Source organism: Arvicanthis niloticus, chromosome 18 (genome assembly GCF_011762505.2).
Source record: "Arvicanthis niloticus isolate mArvNil1 chromosome 18, mArvNil1.pat.X, whole genome shotgun sequence".
Classification (NCBI taxonomy): domain Eukaryota; kingdom Metazoa; phylum Chordata; class Mammalia; order Rodentia; family Muridae; genus Arvicanthis; species Arvicanthis niloticus.
The window spans coordinates 5426271-5439608 of NC_047675.1; the positions used below are offsets into that span (position 1 = coordinate 5426271).

Here is a 13338-nt window from a genome sequence, read left to right on the forward strand (position 1 = left end):
AAGCTGTTATTAACTAATTAATTAATAAACAGCTGGGTATTTTAATCCAATTGTAGCTCTATTCATGCAGAAGACAAGAGATCTGTCTCATGCAATATTATTGAAAGTATTATTTCTCCAGTGATATTTAAATTGAAATAGTGTCCTTTATCTACTGGGGAAAAACAAGCATTAAAAACCAAGAGGAACGTAATCTTCTCCCTCAGCCAGTATGTATTACAGTACAGAAACTATCTAGAATCCAGGAACGTGGGTGGCGGATGGAGGTGAAGGTCCTTGTGTCTGTCTGGTACCACAGGGCGGGAGCAGCAGCCTCCAGTAAAAATACAAAAGTTATCAGCACCAGGCACGCTGCAACAATCTACTCTCCTCTTAGAAACAAGGAGAGAGAATGGCTTGTAAGCATTTCTGTGCCCCGCCTAATATCGTCCTCAGAAGAAACCTTTATTAACCTCTTGAGCAAAAGTCAATCCACTGAAGATTGGCCACACAACAGCTCACAAATGCAATAAGCATCCAGAACCAAACCTTCTCGTCTGTCTGTCTCTCCTCCCTTTATGGTCTACATGCTTACAAGAAAGCTGTTTCAAGTGGGCGTCTGTACGCCTGTGAAGGGGAGAGAGAGAGCAAGACAGAAAGTACGTTCCACCAAAACAAAACTGCAAGCGCCTCGTCTTCAGTGCCTCGTCAAGCTCATGACTTGCAGTTTAATTATCTCTGGTGCTGATGACACTGTCAAAACCGTAACTCACTGTGCACACATCCTGTTTGTGGTCCTCGTTCTGACGAGCACTATTCTAAGCAGAATGGATAGGGGACTGAAGTGTAGCCTTGGAGGATGTATGGTCACTGAAAGAAGCCACGTAACATTACCTAGGAAGAATAAGAATAACCCAGAGGAGGACGTTGTCTGGACAGACAGCTGGAAGGAGATTTCCTGAGGTTCAATCTGTTATACACTGTAATGCTAAATACTGCCCTGATTGCCTCAGGGATGAGAAGATCCTCACATATAACAAATGCTGCTATGTAACCTTGCTCCTTTATTTAAAACTATTGGTTTTAAATAAAGATGACTACAGCCTGTAGCTAGGCAAAAGAGAGGTAGGCGGGGCTTCGGTTCTAGGGGCTTGGGGTCTGAGGAGAGGACTACAGGGGAGAAGAAAATGGAGCAAGGAGAAGATACTGTGAGGTAAGGGATCATGAGAATTGGACAAGAGAGCTGGCCAATCAGAACAAGAGCAGCCCAGGCAGAACATGGCAAGTCATATCACAGGGTTATTGGCAAGGAAGTAGACAGAATAAATAGCATAGATTCTGGGGTAGATTCTGCCCAGCTCTGGTGCTTTAAGGGCTTATTATAAATATAAAGGTTGTGTGTCTTTCACCTGGGAACCTATGATCAAAGGAGGGGTAGAAACCCCCGGCTGAAAGTAATTATTCCCATACCACACTTGGCATGCGTAGAGGCTATCTGGGCCAGGGTTGAAGGAGACAGACACGTGGATCTGAGTTTGAACACAGTAGTCAATGGTTAGGGTCCACCTCGGTGGTAAAGGGTGTGAGCCCCAACCAGAAATGGGCTTTCCCTGAGCAGGGTGGGCAGTGCATGGCACACAAGGTCCTGGGCAGGGTGGGCAGTGCATGGCACACAGGGTCCTGGGCCCTATGGCTTCAGAAGTCACCATCTCCAGGCCTTTCAAAGGGAAATGAGAAAAGGCCACATGCTGGTGGGAGGAGGTGGAGTACAGGGCTGAGGCTACCTCTTAGAACACTATGGCTAATTAGAGTGACGTGGAGGTGGAAATTAGCTTGGGGCATAAAAACCCTCTCTGAAGTAATTGAAAGTGAGAGTGGAAATAACAGAGAAGAGGAGCGTAAACAGCAGCAGGCCAGAGTCAGCAGCTGTCCTTGCAGAACAGACTGAGGGCAGAACCACTGCACGGCTTCCTGCAGAGAATGCAACAGACTGAGGCAACAGGCTGGGGCATCGGGTAGAACCAGGCATAGCTTCCTGTATTGACTGCGGCGAGGAGAGAGCAGAGCCCTACACCTCACACACTGCAGTGAGGCAGAAGCAATGAGAGCTATCTTCTCTTTATAAACTTTGAAACGTCATCCAAATGTCAAACAACAATGTGTGCACACATGGAGTCTGTAAGAGAAGCATACAAGCTTGACTCTCTATATTATCCTCTGGATGCTATGTCAACAAATACACACACAGTAGAACAACGTCCCCAGCTTCATTTGTGCTTAAGAACAAGCAAATGGAGGGAAGGCAGTTTTATGCTTTTGTCAGTAAGTCATAATCCTATATGGCACGTCACAATATTGCTAATCAAACTTATGTTCTGGGCTACAGGAAGATACTGAGGTCTTCAGTAGCTGAGGGGAGATGGAGAGTGTATATATGATCATATGATCATACATCGTGTGTGTGTGTGTGTGTGTGTGTGTGTGTGTGTGTGTGTGTGTTCGTGTTCTCAATGATAAAGAACTATTTCTTCAGAAAGAAGGAGCGCTGCTGGCTGCTGCTCTTACGGAAGCTTTGCTCCCAGCACTCCTGGCAGTCCGCGCCAACAGTAACTCCAGCTCCAGAGGACCCGACACTCCATCCTGGCCTCAATGGGCACTGGAACTCATGTACACATATGTCCACATACACCAACACTTCTATGCATATATTCTCACACACACACACACACATAGATTATTTTTAGAAAGTTAAAGAGATCTTTTAAAAGCCTATGTCCCCTACTGTAAATAACTGAAGTTTCTATTCAAGCCTATGAAAGGGAGAAAAAAGTCAAAAAAAAATTAGAAAAAAACTGGGGAAAATGAGAGATAAGATATAAATTCCTTTCTGCTTACATACTGCTCTTAAAAAGAGCAAACTCAGTCTATTAACACAAGTAGAACAGATCCACTTTCCAACAAGACGCTCCCTAACTCTGAGCGTTCTCTCACATACATGAAAGTGTGAGCTCATGCAGTTCACATGTATGAAACAGTGTGTGAGCCCATGCAGTTCACATGTATGAAACAGTGTGTGAGCTCATGCAGTTCACACGTATGAAACAGTGTGTGAGCCCATGCAGTTCACATGTATGAAAGTGTGTGAGCCCATGTAGTTCACATGTATGAAAGTGTGTGAGCCCATACAGTTCACATGTATGAAACAGTGTGTGAGCCCATACAGTTCACATGTATGAAACAGTGTGTGAGCCCATGAAGTTCACATGTATGAAACTGTGTGAACTCATTCAGTTCAATTTATCAAGAAAACTTGAAAGCCAAGAACAGGTCTATCTGTGTATACTAAGTATGGTAAGCATGTGGGGGTTTTTGTTTGTTTGTTTTTTAAGTTTTAGAGACAACGTTTTTCTGTGTAGCCCTGGAATTCACTGTGTAGAACAGGCTGGTGGCAAACTCACAGAGATCGACCTGCCTCTGCCTCATGTGTGCTGGGATTAGAGGGGTGTGCATCACTGTGCCCTGTATGAGCAGCTACATGCGTCCTTTCTAACAGTAACTAACATTGCTGCTCCTGTGAAAACCTCGGAGCCTAACATTCACTAGTATGAACCACATGTAACCAACACTGTAAGACCTTCATCACCACCCCATTTTGCAGAACCCTACTCTGAACTCACTGCAGAATCTGCTTTTTCCCCGCATCTACACAATCTTGGGTGAAAAGCTCTCACAGGTAAAGTACCTTTTTAAAAGGAGCACACTGTGTATTTTTTTAATTTTGAAAGCAAATCAACAGGAGCCTGGCAAGAATACCTCCTGCAAGTGTGAGTCCTTCTTCCTGGCAGACAGAGCCAAGTGCTTATCGATCAGACTGTAGTTCTTTTCCGTCTCTTTGTCAAACTTCTTTTTTTCTTCCTACAAATTAAAAACAGACAATGGCGATTACACATAACACACATAAATGACACATACAGTTCACCCACTAGAGGATAAAAATATGGAAAATGTCTAAAGTAAAGCAAGAGAGCCCTAAACGTGATGATGCTCCTGATAATGCCTCTGTCCCAGGCCACTGCCACAGTAGAGTCAGCACAGGCCCAGGAAGACACTCCTTGCTGTGCACCCTTGAGCTTCCCCCAACCCTGGACTACACTCAATTCTCCATAGTCATTCGAGTTGAGAGAGAACCGTATGTCAATCTTCTCTCACAGAAAGAAAGCCAGCAAAGGATGAGCTTTAAAAACTTTCAGCGGGGTAGTGGTGGCGCACACCTTCAATCCCAGCATTGGAGTGGCAGAGGCAGGTGGATCTCTGCGTTCAAGGCCAGCCTGGTCTATACAGTGAGTTCCCGGACAACCAGGGCTGCATAGAGAAACCCTGTCTTGTGGGGAAGAAGCAGAGGATGAATAAATAAAGTTTTCTCTGGACTTTGCTACGAGATGAAATTCATCTTAAACTCAGTAAGCTTAGCCATATTTTTGATCATCACTGTCTTAGAACATCTCAGGAAGTCCTCAAAGTCTAGTTTGAGTATACCATGTTCTACCCAGAACTGCCAGAGTTCCTACCATGCCACAGATTCACAAAGCCCTGAACAGATGCCACAATTGGTCAACAGACCCCAACACACACTGACACTGGCGTCAGCCACTTTGCTTGACTCACATATTTCTGCAGCACCACCTGAAACTACAATCTGCTTTGTTTTTGCTATAAAGACATTGAGAAAACAAGTAACCCAGCTTCTGTGTATAGAAATGACAGAGCGGCCACGGCTCAGTCAAATACACTTTTAACAAACACTTTTAGCCTCATGAGAACACACTCCACGCTTGTCCATCAACGTCCCAGCCCAGCCTTCTCTTCACCGAGTCCCAGGCACATCCCCTTCCTTCCGACTTTTCCTAAGTCAGACAGTGAACTGCCACAGCCTTTTCTCACGACACTTTTCTCTTTTAGGAAGATGAAATAAAGAACGTGATTTCTTATATCCTGGCATTCGTGTTGCCACTGCACAGGACAAGCTGTAGGATCTGAGGACAAGGACAGACTCTGCCTCGTCACTAAGACCACAAATTAATCCCCACATTGATGAAGATGACACTTGGGAATCAGTGATTTTTTTTTCCCCCAATTATGCTCCAATTCCAGGTACCAACTTGAAAAGCGTAAAAACAAAACGGTGGGGAAGAGAGATGGTACTCTTCCAGAGGAGCCAGGTTCCTTTCCTAGTACCTCAACAGAAGCTACGACCCCAGGCCCAGGAAACCCAACTCTCACTTTTGTTGTCTGTAAGTACTCATATGGTGCACAAACATACATGCAAGCAGAACACCCGTATATAAAACACAAAATAATAAATAAAATAGTCTCCCAAAATGCCTGACAAGGAGAACCTAAGTTTTCTTCAGAACTGTCTAGGAATGGTTTGTGCTGACTCATTCCATAGTCCATGGTGGGTGAGGGGCAAAGCAAGAGTCGGTAGCTTTCCTTTGGCGAACTTGTCAGTCTCCTGCTGATACAGGAGCCCTTTCTTTGTCTTTATGACCATGGCAGTTCACAGCATCTCTGTGCCTGTCCGGTCTATTACTATCGGTTAGCCACTCTGCTTTCCTTGTGCTTCCGTCGACTGTTTCAATAGCAGAAAGTCCAGTCCACCCACGCCGCACTTCCACAGCAGCGCCGGTTTAAAAGCGGACAACGTGGAGACTGCATTATGACTTGGGTAACTGTGGCCCCTCAGTGTGCTGCACACCTGCAAGACACTACACCGAGAGGCTGCAGACCGTAACAGAATGCTGCCGCTGGCACAAGCTGGCACTGCACAGGTGCTGCTGCCTCTGCTCCTGGAGTCGCAACTCACACAATTATTCCTCCCTGTGTTCATTCTGTCTGTGTGTGTGTGTGTGTGTGTGTGTGTGTGTGTCATATTGTTTCCTCATGCTCGCATCATTTCTTGTGGTAAGGTTAAATAGATCTTAATATAGCAACCAATAAAGAATGGAGCATGTTCTTTCCTACGCAACACATAGGAAACGGGCATAATAGAAACTGACAGCAAAACCCAGGGGTCCAAACCAACTGCAAAAGCAGACATATAAACTCAAGAGAGTCTTAGTCAATCAGTACCACAGCGAAGCGTGGCTGGCTGCAAAGGAAGTGGGTTAAAGAAAGAGAAGCCTTGGCAAGCCAGAGAGCCCTCCCCACCAGCTACTGTGACAGACCTGGGCTGTCTCCACATGGGAAACAAGCCTATCCCATGTGTCATCTCTTCTAATTTTCATCAAACAGCTGAAAATATATCAACGTGTTTTTATAAAATTACTAAACCAAGCAAAGATTAAATATTATTCATGAGAAGTTGTCTTATAATGTTATAAAATTGCACGTGAAAAACCGTAGAGCGATGACTTAAAATAACAGGAGGAGTTAAAATAAGAGTAAGATAGATGTATAAATGGAAGAGAAATTCGTGAACCTAACACCTACAACTCAAACTACAGATCTTTTAAAGGGCATCAACAGTAGAACATAGCCGGGTGGTGGTGGCGCACGCCTTTAATCCCAGCACTTGGGAGGCAGAGGCAGGCGGATTTCTGAGTTCAAGGCCAGCCTGGTCTACAGAGTGAGTTCCAGGACAGCCAGGGCTACACAGAGAAACCCTGTCTCGAAAAAAACAAAAAAAACAAAACAAAACAAAAAAAACAAAAAACAAACAAACAAACAAACAAACAAAAACAGTAGAACATATATAAAAGTGCAAGTGCCCGGCAGAGAGCACCCCATATTTAAATGCACCATTTAACCAGTGGGACTGGTGTCAACCATTTAACTGGGAAACAGAAACAGAACCCCACCCGTGTCAAAATTAATTCCAGATGGGCTGAGTCACAAGTAAAAAATGAAGCCGTACCGCAGAGACCAACATCAGATCTCGGAATAAAACAAAGACAATCTAAGCAAAGCCCAAAGATGATCTAGGTTTCAAAACGATGTACAACAACCCAGCTGATAAGGTAACAATGAATCAGGAGAGCGCTGCCACCAATGTCAGAAAAGAACCAAGCACTCAGCTCATGGCCATCTTTACGCTTTTTCCTAAGACTTTTACATTTCCATTTAAAAAAAAAAAGAAAAAGAAAAAATCATTAAAAATAACTGTATATTACACCAGAATTTTAGTTTTGTTTTGGAAGAGAGAAGGTTTTTTTATTTAATTTTCTTTAGCGTGACCATCTTTGTATAGTTATCTACATTTTACAACTTTTCTTGAGAAACAGAAAGGTTTACCTTTCATACATAAACATTAAATAGTATCCAACATTTGAGGAGTCTGGAGAATTTAACCATTTTCTTGGGAGATTCTAACTGTCCTGTCTGTATTTAGGTGAGGAGGTGAAGGGATATCCTCGCAGAGACTGGGGCCCAGGGCAAGCGGCTTTCACTAAGGTTATTCTTCAAGTATACCAGGAAGCAGAGTCCTGCCTCTCCTTTCCATCCTCCAAGCTCAGGTAACATGCTACTGCCTGTGAGACCCAGTCTGTGAGAGTGCACCTCCCTTAGCTCACCTCTAGCATCCCAGTGAGTGACAGTGCCCAGCTACAATCCCTCTTCAAAGGCCTTAGCTGCTCTAAAGAAAACACTCAGCTCTTCCTCCTATACAATCCAATACTCGGCTCCGCATCCAGGACAGCCAAGGAACCACCAGAGGACAAGTAAGCATGCGCACACAGCACAAGTGTGCCAGCACTGACCAGAGCCACTGTCACCTCATAGCTGCTGTGGAGTCACCTAGCCAGGGCCACAGGTAGGATGGTGAAATGATAGCACCCGTACACTTCAGGCTCGAGACCTGGCTGGTGGCGGTATTTCAAGATCCCTGTGATTCTTTGCAAGCGCCTTCTCAGAGAGACTAGAAACTGAGGGGGAGAGAGGCCTGGAGTAGCCCCAAACCACAGTTCACTCAGGCACCGAAAGGATTCTGACAGGACTTGAAGCAGGATCCCTGACAAGGTTAAGTGTGTTCCAAAGCTGGCTGGGGGACGTCCCAGATCTCTGCTCAGCTCACCATACCACTTTCCACAGGGCTTGCTTACTGCTCTCCCAGGAGCTGAAGGCTAGCCAGTGTTTTAACTCCCTGTGTGCCCCAGGGCCTCACACCGTGCCTTCTGAGGCACAAGTGGGTGTTTTATAACTAAAATGAAAGTAACGGGATTAGCCTATAGCAACACTCCTGCTTTACCAAAGCACTTGATAAGATAAACCACCTGGGCAGGTTTGGTTTCACCCACACTCTGCAGTTGTTTACAGAATCTTGGCAAGTTAGTTTTAATTAAGTCTGTTACACATATTTTTGGAAAGAAATGTTTCTAAAATGTAACTGCAAGTTTGGTCGCAGACTGAAGTGAGAATTGATAATCTATAAAACGGCATTTATTTCAAGTCTTGTGTTTAAATGTTTGCGGATACTGGGTAGCATCTGTCTGCTCTCTCCGAGGTTGACTGAATAGTCAGTCGGTCAGTACCGTCTGGGGCGTTTGCTTGATTCTTTCACACTGCTACTACTAGTCCAGACCCACGTCCACACTGCTACCCGACTGGTCAGGTGTCTGAGAAAGCAACTTTAGATTCTTGTGCTTGCACAGTTTACTCATGGGTTGCCTCTAAAGAACAGTAGCTTTCAAGGTGCTAGAGACACTGCAAAATAAACGCCAACACTGTCCAGAAAAAGGAAAGAGTGTGAAAATGAGTTAAGAAATGAAGTATACGTCTACCAGCACCATTACAGAGCCCAAGGCAGCCAGTGTCTTGCTAACTTGCCAAGGCCAGTGGGCTTGCACACAGGGTTTGATCCCATCATGCCAACAAGAAAAAACAGAAGACCCTTCAAAACAGAAACAAGCCCAAACCCAGCAGACACGAGTCACAGCAGGTACATCAAAACAGAACACAATCACCCTGAGTACCTTGGAAGGTTTTTTAAATCCAATTTACAAAAACCACCTAGCACCTTAGATTACATTTAAACCATAGTGAAACATGTCATTAGGCTTCTGGAAACTAGAGAATGCAGGCATGGATGAAACCAAAAAGCCCCACAGAGAGGCACAGCAGATGAAGTCAGCACATAGGAGGGGAGGGGGAGGGAAGGGCAGGGAAGGAGAGGGGAGGGAAGGGCAGGGAAGGAGAGGGGAGGGGAGGGGAGGGGAGGGGAGGGGAGGGGAGGGGAGGGGAGGGGAGGGGAGGGGAGGGGAGGGGAGGGGAGGGGAGGGGAGGGGAGGCAAGAAGCCAGCAGGATGCTGACAGAGACAAATGGGGACTCAGACCCCCAGCAACTTTTAAATATGCTGTTGTTGTCTCCACAGGAGAACAGTTCTGGGCTGCTTTTCAAGAAGCTCTTCAAACTAAGAGACTGACTATAGGGTCTTTTTAAAGCATAGTGTGTGAGCACACTAACTAAAGGAACACGAGCATGTGGTTGTCAAAACAGGACTGAATGTCGAGGAAGCAGACACACACACACACACACACACACACACACACACCTAAGCTGAAAGCTCCTCTCTGGTTCTTACAGAAGTATTACTAACCAAATCCGCTCCTTTCTAGACATCTACGTAAGCAAACGGGGAGGCTTCTAGGGGGTAATGAAATGAACCATGATCTTTAAAGATTTAACAACATAATGTAAGGGACGGCTGTTTGTGTATTACTGTTAGAAGTGGCCGCTTCTGTTTATCATGTCTAAGGGTGGGGAGTTTTCTAGGGTCCCGCCTGGTTTTTCCAGGGATCACCAACAAGACAGCAACTCCCCATACTGTACAGACCAAGAATGTAGCTAAATTCTTCAAAACCCTGCTGTCAGAAACAGGACTTAGGGATAGCATTTGGTCACCACACAGCTTGTGTCATACACTAGATCAGTGCAGCAATCTCTCCCTGTAAGGGCCGTTTATTTTGCAAGTTGCTTTGCTAAACAAACGTCAAACACAAAGGAAGCCTGGGGCAAAGGGTGAAGGCAAAGAGAGAAGATTCTGCTAATGGTCAACAGAAGAAAGAAACCTGCACAAACCCTGCAGCTGTGCGGGAGAAGGGCCAGGGGTTTTTCTCTATATGAATATAAAGGGAAAGGGAGAAAATTCACACCCCAGCACTGTCTGGAGAAAAGTAACAAACATGGGAGTTCTCCTCCCTACTTAAAATTTACTTTGCTCATCTCTTTGCTCTCAGTGGTTGACAACACACAAGTAGTAGTTTGTGCTTTGTCTCCCTCACATACACAGAGAGGGGAGGGGACAGAGGGGAGGGGAGGGGAGGGGAGGGGAGACAGAAAGACCATGGGGGGGGGATGATGGAAATTATTTCTCTAGGTGAACTTTAAGGCTAAACCTTAAAGTCTAAGATCACAAACCTTAGAAGTTGCTAAATATATTCAGGCTCCCCTATGGTGAAGGTGCTTGCTGTATTATCCCAGAAATCCTGACCACACACCTCAGATCCTTGAGTGTGAGGCTGTAGCTCACTCTTACAAAAAATAGTTGCACATAATAGAAGCTCAATAAATCTTTGCTAGAGTAGAGAGAGTTGTGTCCCAATAGCAATAATCTCATCCTAGGTTCCAGGGCATCCTGTGGGAGCAATGTCCCTAATCTTTCTTCCCCTTCCTTCTCCCTCTCATTCTGGCCCCACTCGCTCAGGCCCATAAGTTTTTATTTATTTAAAATATGTAAGTACACTGCAGTTGTCTTCAGACATCTATAAGAGGGCATCAGATCCTATTACAAATGGTGGTGAGCCACCATGTGGTTGCTGGGATTTGAACTCATGACCTTCAGAAGAGCAGTCATTGCTCTTAACCACTAAGCCATCGCATCAGCCCCAGCGTCCCTAATCTTAAGGCCTACCAATAGTGCCACAATTCTCCATAACACAGAGAAGAATGCACACATGGCTGCACCTCTATAGTGGAGAAAGACTTCTATCTAGAGAGGAAAAAAAGAGTATAGCCAGGTTTCCCAGAGAAGATTACCAGATGTTTTACTGCCCATCCAGGTGTTTTGTTTTGTTTTCAGTTTCCCCTCCCTGAGGGGAAAAAGAGCATTTCAAACATCAAACAACAGATGGTCTAGCCCAGCACCTCCCTCCACTCTGCCAAAGGTGAATAAAGTATACTACAGCAGAGAGAGGGGCATGTTCTGTTTATGAGTGTGCTCAAATTAGACACAAACCTTTACAGCTCCAAGTTGCTCTTTTCTGAATTTCTCCAAGGGTTTAATCAGGGTTTCAGTCACACTTAATGCCTAGAGAACAAGAATAACAAGAACACAGCATTAGGGAAAAAATAGCGTCTCGTTTTCATCTTGCACTCCACCCAGAAGTAAAACGAACAACAACATACTTGGCAGTTTTACCTCATTCTGCCAATGTAACAGCTAAGTCGCTGCGTAATGTGTTAAAGACTCACATCTGTAAATGTTTTCAGGGAAGGGCGCTGGAGCAGCTGGCGAGGAACATGGAACTCTGGCCACAGCTCTCCACAGAACAGCAAGGAGGCTATCCGGAAACAACAAAGGGCTCTCTCATACCCACCAACACAACACTTCTGTGGGCCAGTGTTCACCTCCTCCTCAGAGATTTAAAAGTCAATTACATTCCTTCATTGGTCCTCAGACTGTATGGAGGGAAGGACTGAGACTGTGGATATGCTTCCAAATACAAGGAGTCTGCACCACACCACTGACAATTCCTTGTCCTACAGTGGCTGGAAGGGTATCAGCAACTTCCACAGTCAGAACAAGTCAAGAGGAGGGAGACACAGACACAGACACAGACACAGACACAGACACAGACACACACACACACACACACACACACACACACACACACCACAGTCTCATTCATGGCTTACAGTGACTCACTTGGGGCTTTTCATTCAAAGCCACAAAATGCTGAAAACGCAAATAAAAGGATTATTTCCCAAAGGCGAACGCATACTTAGTAAGAGCTCAGCCTCCTATTCCAAGACTCAGAAATATCCACAATGAGAGAAGGCTGTCACAACACTACACAACAATGTGTCATCCAACTTTTACAACTAAGCCCCACTCCCTAAAAAAAGGAAACCCAAGCTTACCATAAGGGGGAAATGGTGAATGATTTTTAAAGAAACGTGTCAGCAATCAAATGAAGTTCCTTCTCCTTCCTCTGCAGGCTACCCAAGTGCTTATGGTCGCCTAAGGCTGCTCTGCACCCACTCACTACATAATCATTTCTTCCAAAGTGAACACTCACAGTACAACGTGAAGAACACAGAACATGCAACTGTCCCCTCAAACACAAGGACATGTATACTACTCGCCCACTTGGAAAATTTGCTACTTAGTTGCAAAAAAAAGCTGTGGCAACACACACAACCGAGAAGAGCCATCCACACAGGGAGAACGGCTTCATCTTCCAAATGCACCCATCTTAGGCATTTTGAATTTTAAATCCAAATGTTCTCCATTTAGCACCATGTGACCTTCCATAATGAAAACCCAGAGACCACCACACACCTAAGAAGAGAACAGAGACAAAGAACTGGCCATCCAAGTAAGATCCAGGACAGAGCATGTTGTACCTCAGAAAACAGACACCAAAGGCTTTATCTCCCAATGTTTTCAAGGTGATCCAATCCACAGACAACCTCCATAAATTAAGATACTTGGGCCAGAAAAGGCACCAGCCACCCAAGTCTGACAGCCAGACTGTGATTCCCCAAGACCCACACTGTAGGAGAGAATTGACTCCACAAATTGTTCTCTGGCTTCTATGCACACACAGTAGCATGTATGTGCCCCTCCAACACACATACAAATTGAATAAATATAAAAATATTTAATGTAAATACAATATAGGACAGCTGTGTCAATTTCAATGCTTCTGTGACCAGATCTAGTCTACTATTGTTGCAGAATAAACCCATACATAATAAATACATATTCAATAGAGACTGATATGCTCAAGAAGGAAGGATGTCTAACAGAGGCTGGCAAATGCTTATAGTCACAAAGGAGAGGGATGAAGAATCCCCACAGAACACTGCAGTACCAAATGGGCACTACACCGTCCAAAACAGCCATCTTAACCAAACCCGCAGCTCAGTGAACTATATGTGTGAGCACTTGGGCCGAGTTATAAGGTCCCAAGAAAGAACAGTGCCCTAGCCCTCATGAAATCTGCTGATAGTCAACGAGACACAAGTGCAAATTCTAACAATGCCTTCAACCAGAGAAAAGCAGGGCCACGTGTGGTCAGGAGTCATCAAAGGAGATGAGGAGGCACATGCTCCATCGAGCCTCATCAAAGCAGTGACATCCA

At 45.0% G+C, this 13338-nt stretch overlaps 1 protein-coding gene across 2 annotated transcripts in view; it reads right to left on the minus strand.

The window, feature by feature from the left end:
• Arhgap10 (Rho GTPase activating protein 10) overlaps nt 1-13338 on the minus strand; it is a 238734-nt gene that overhangs the window by 144401 nt on the left and 80995 nt on the right. For both annotated transcript variants that reach the window (XR_013104773.1, XM_034522388.2), the window contains exons 4-5: nt 11208-11279; nt 3793-3894 (exon numbers count right to left, since the gene is read on the minus strand). Coding sequence is in view for 1 of the 2 variants with exons in the window: in XM_034522388.2 (XP_034378279.1) it covers nt 3793-3894; nt 11208-11279 (174 nt within the window). In the remaining variant the exon portion in view is untranslated. The remainder of the gene's footprint in view (nt 1-3792; nt 3895-11207; nt 11280-13338) is intronic.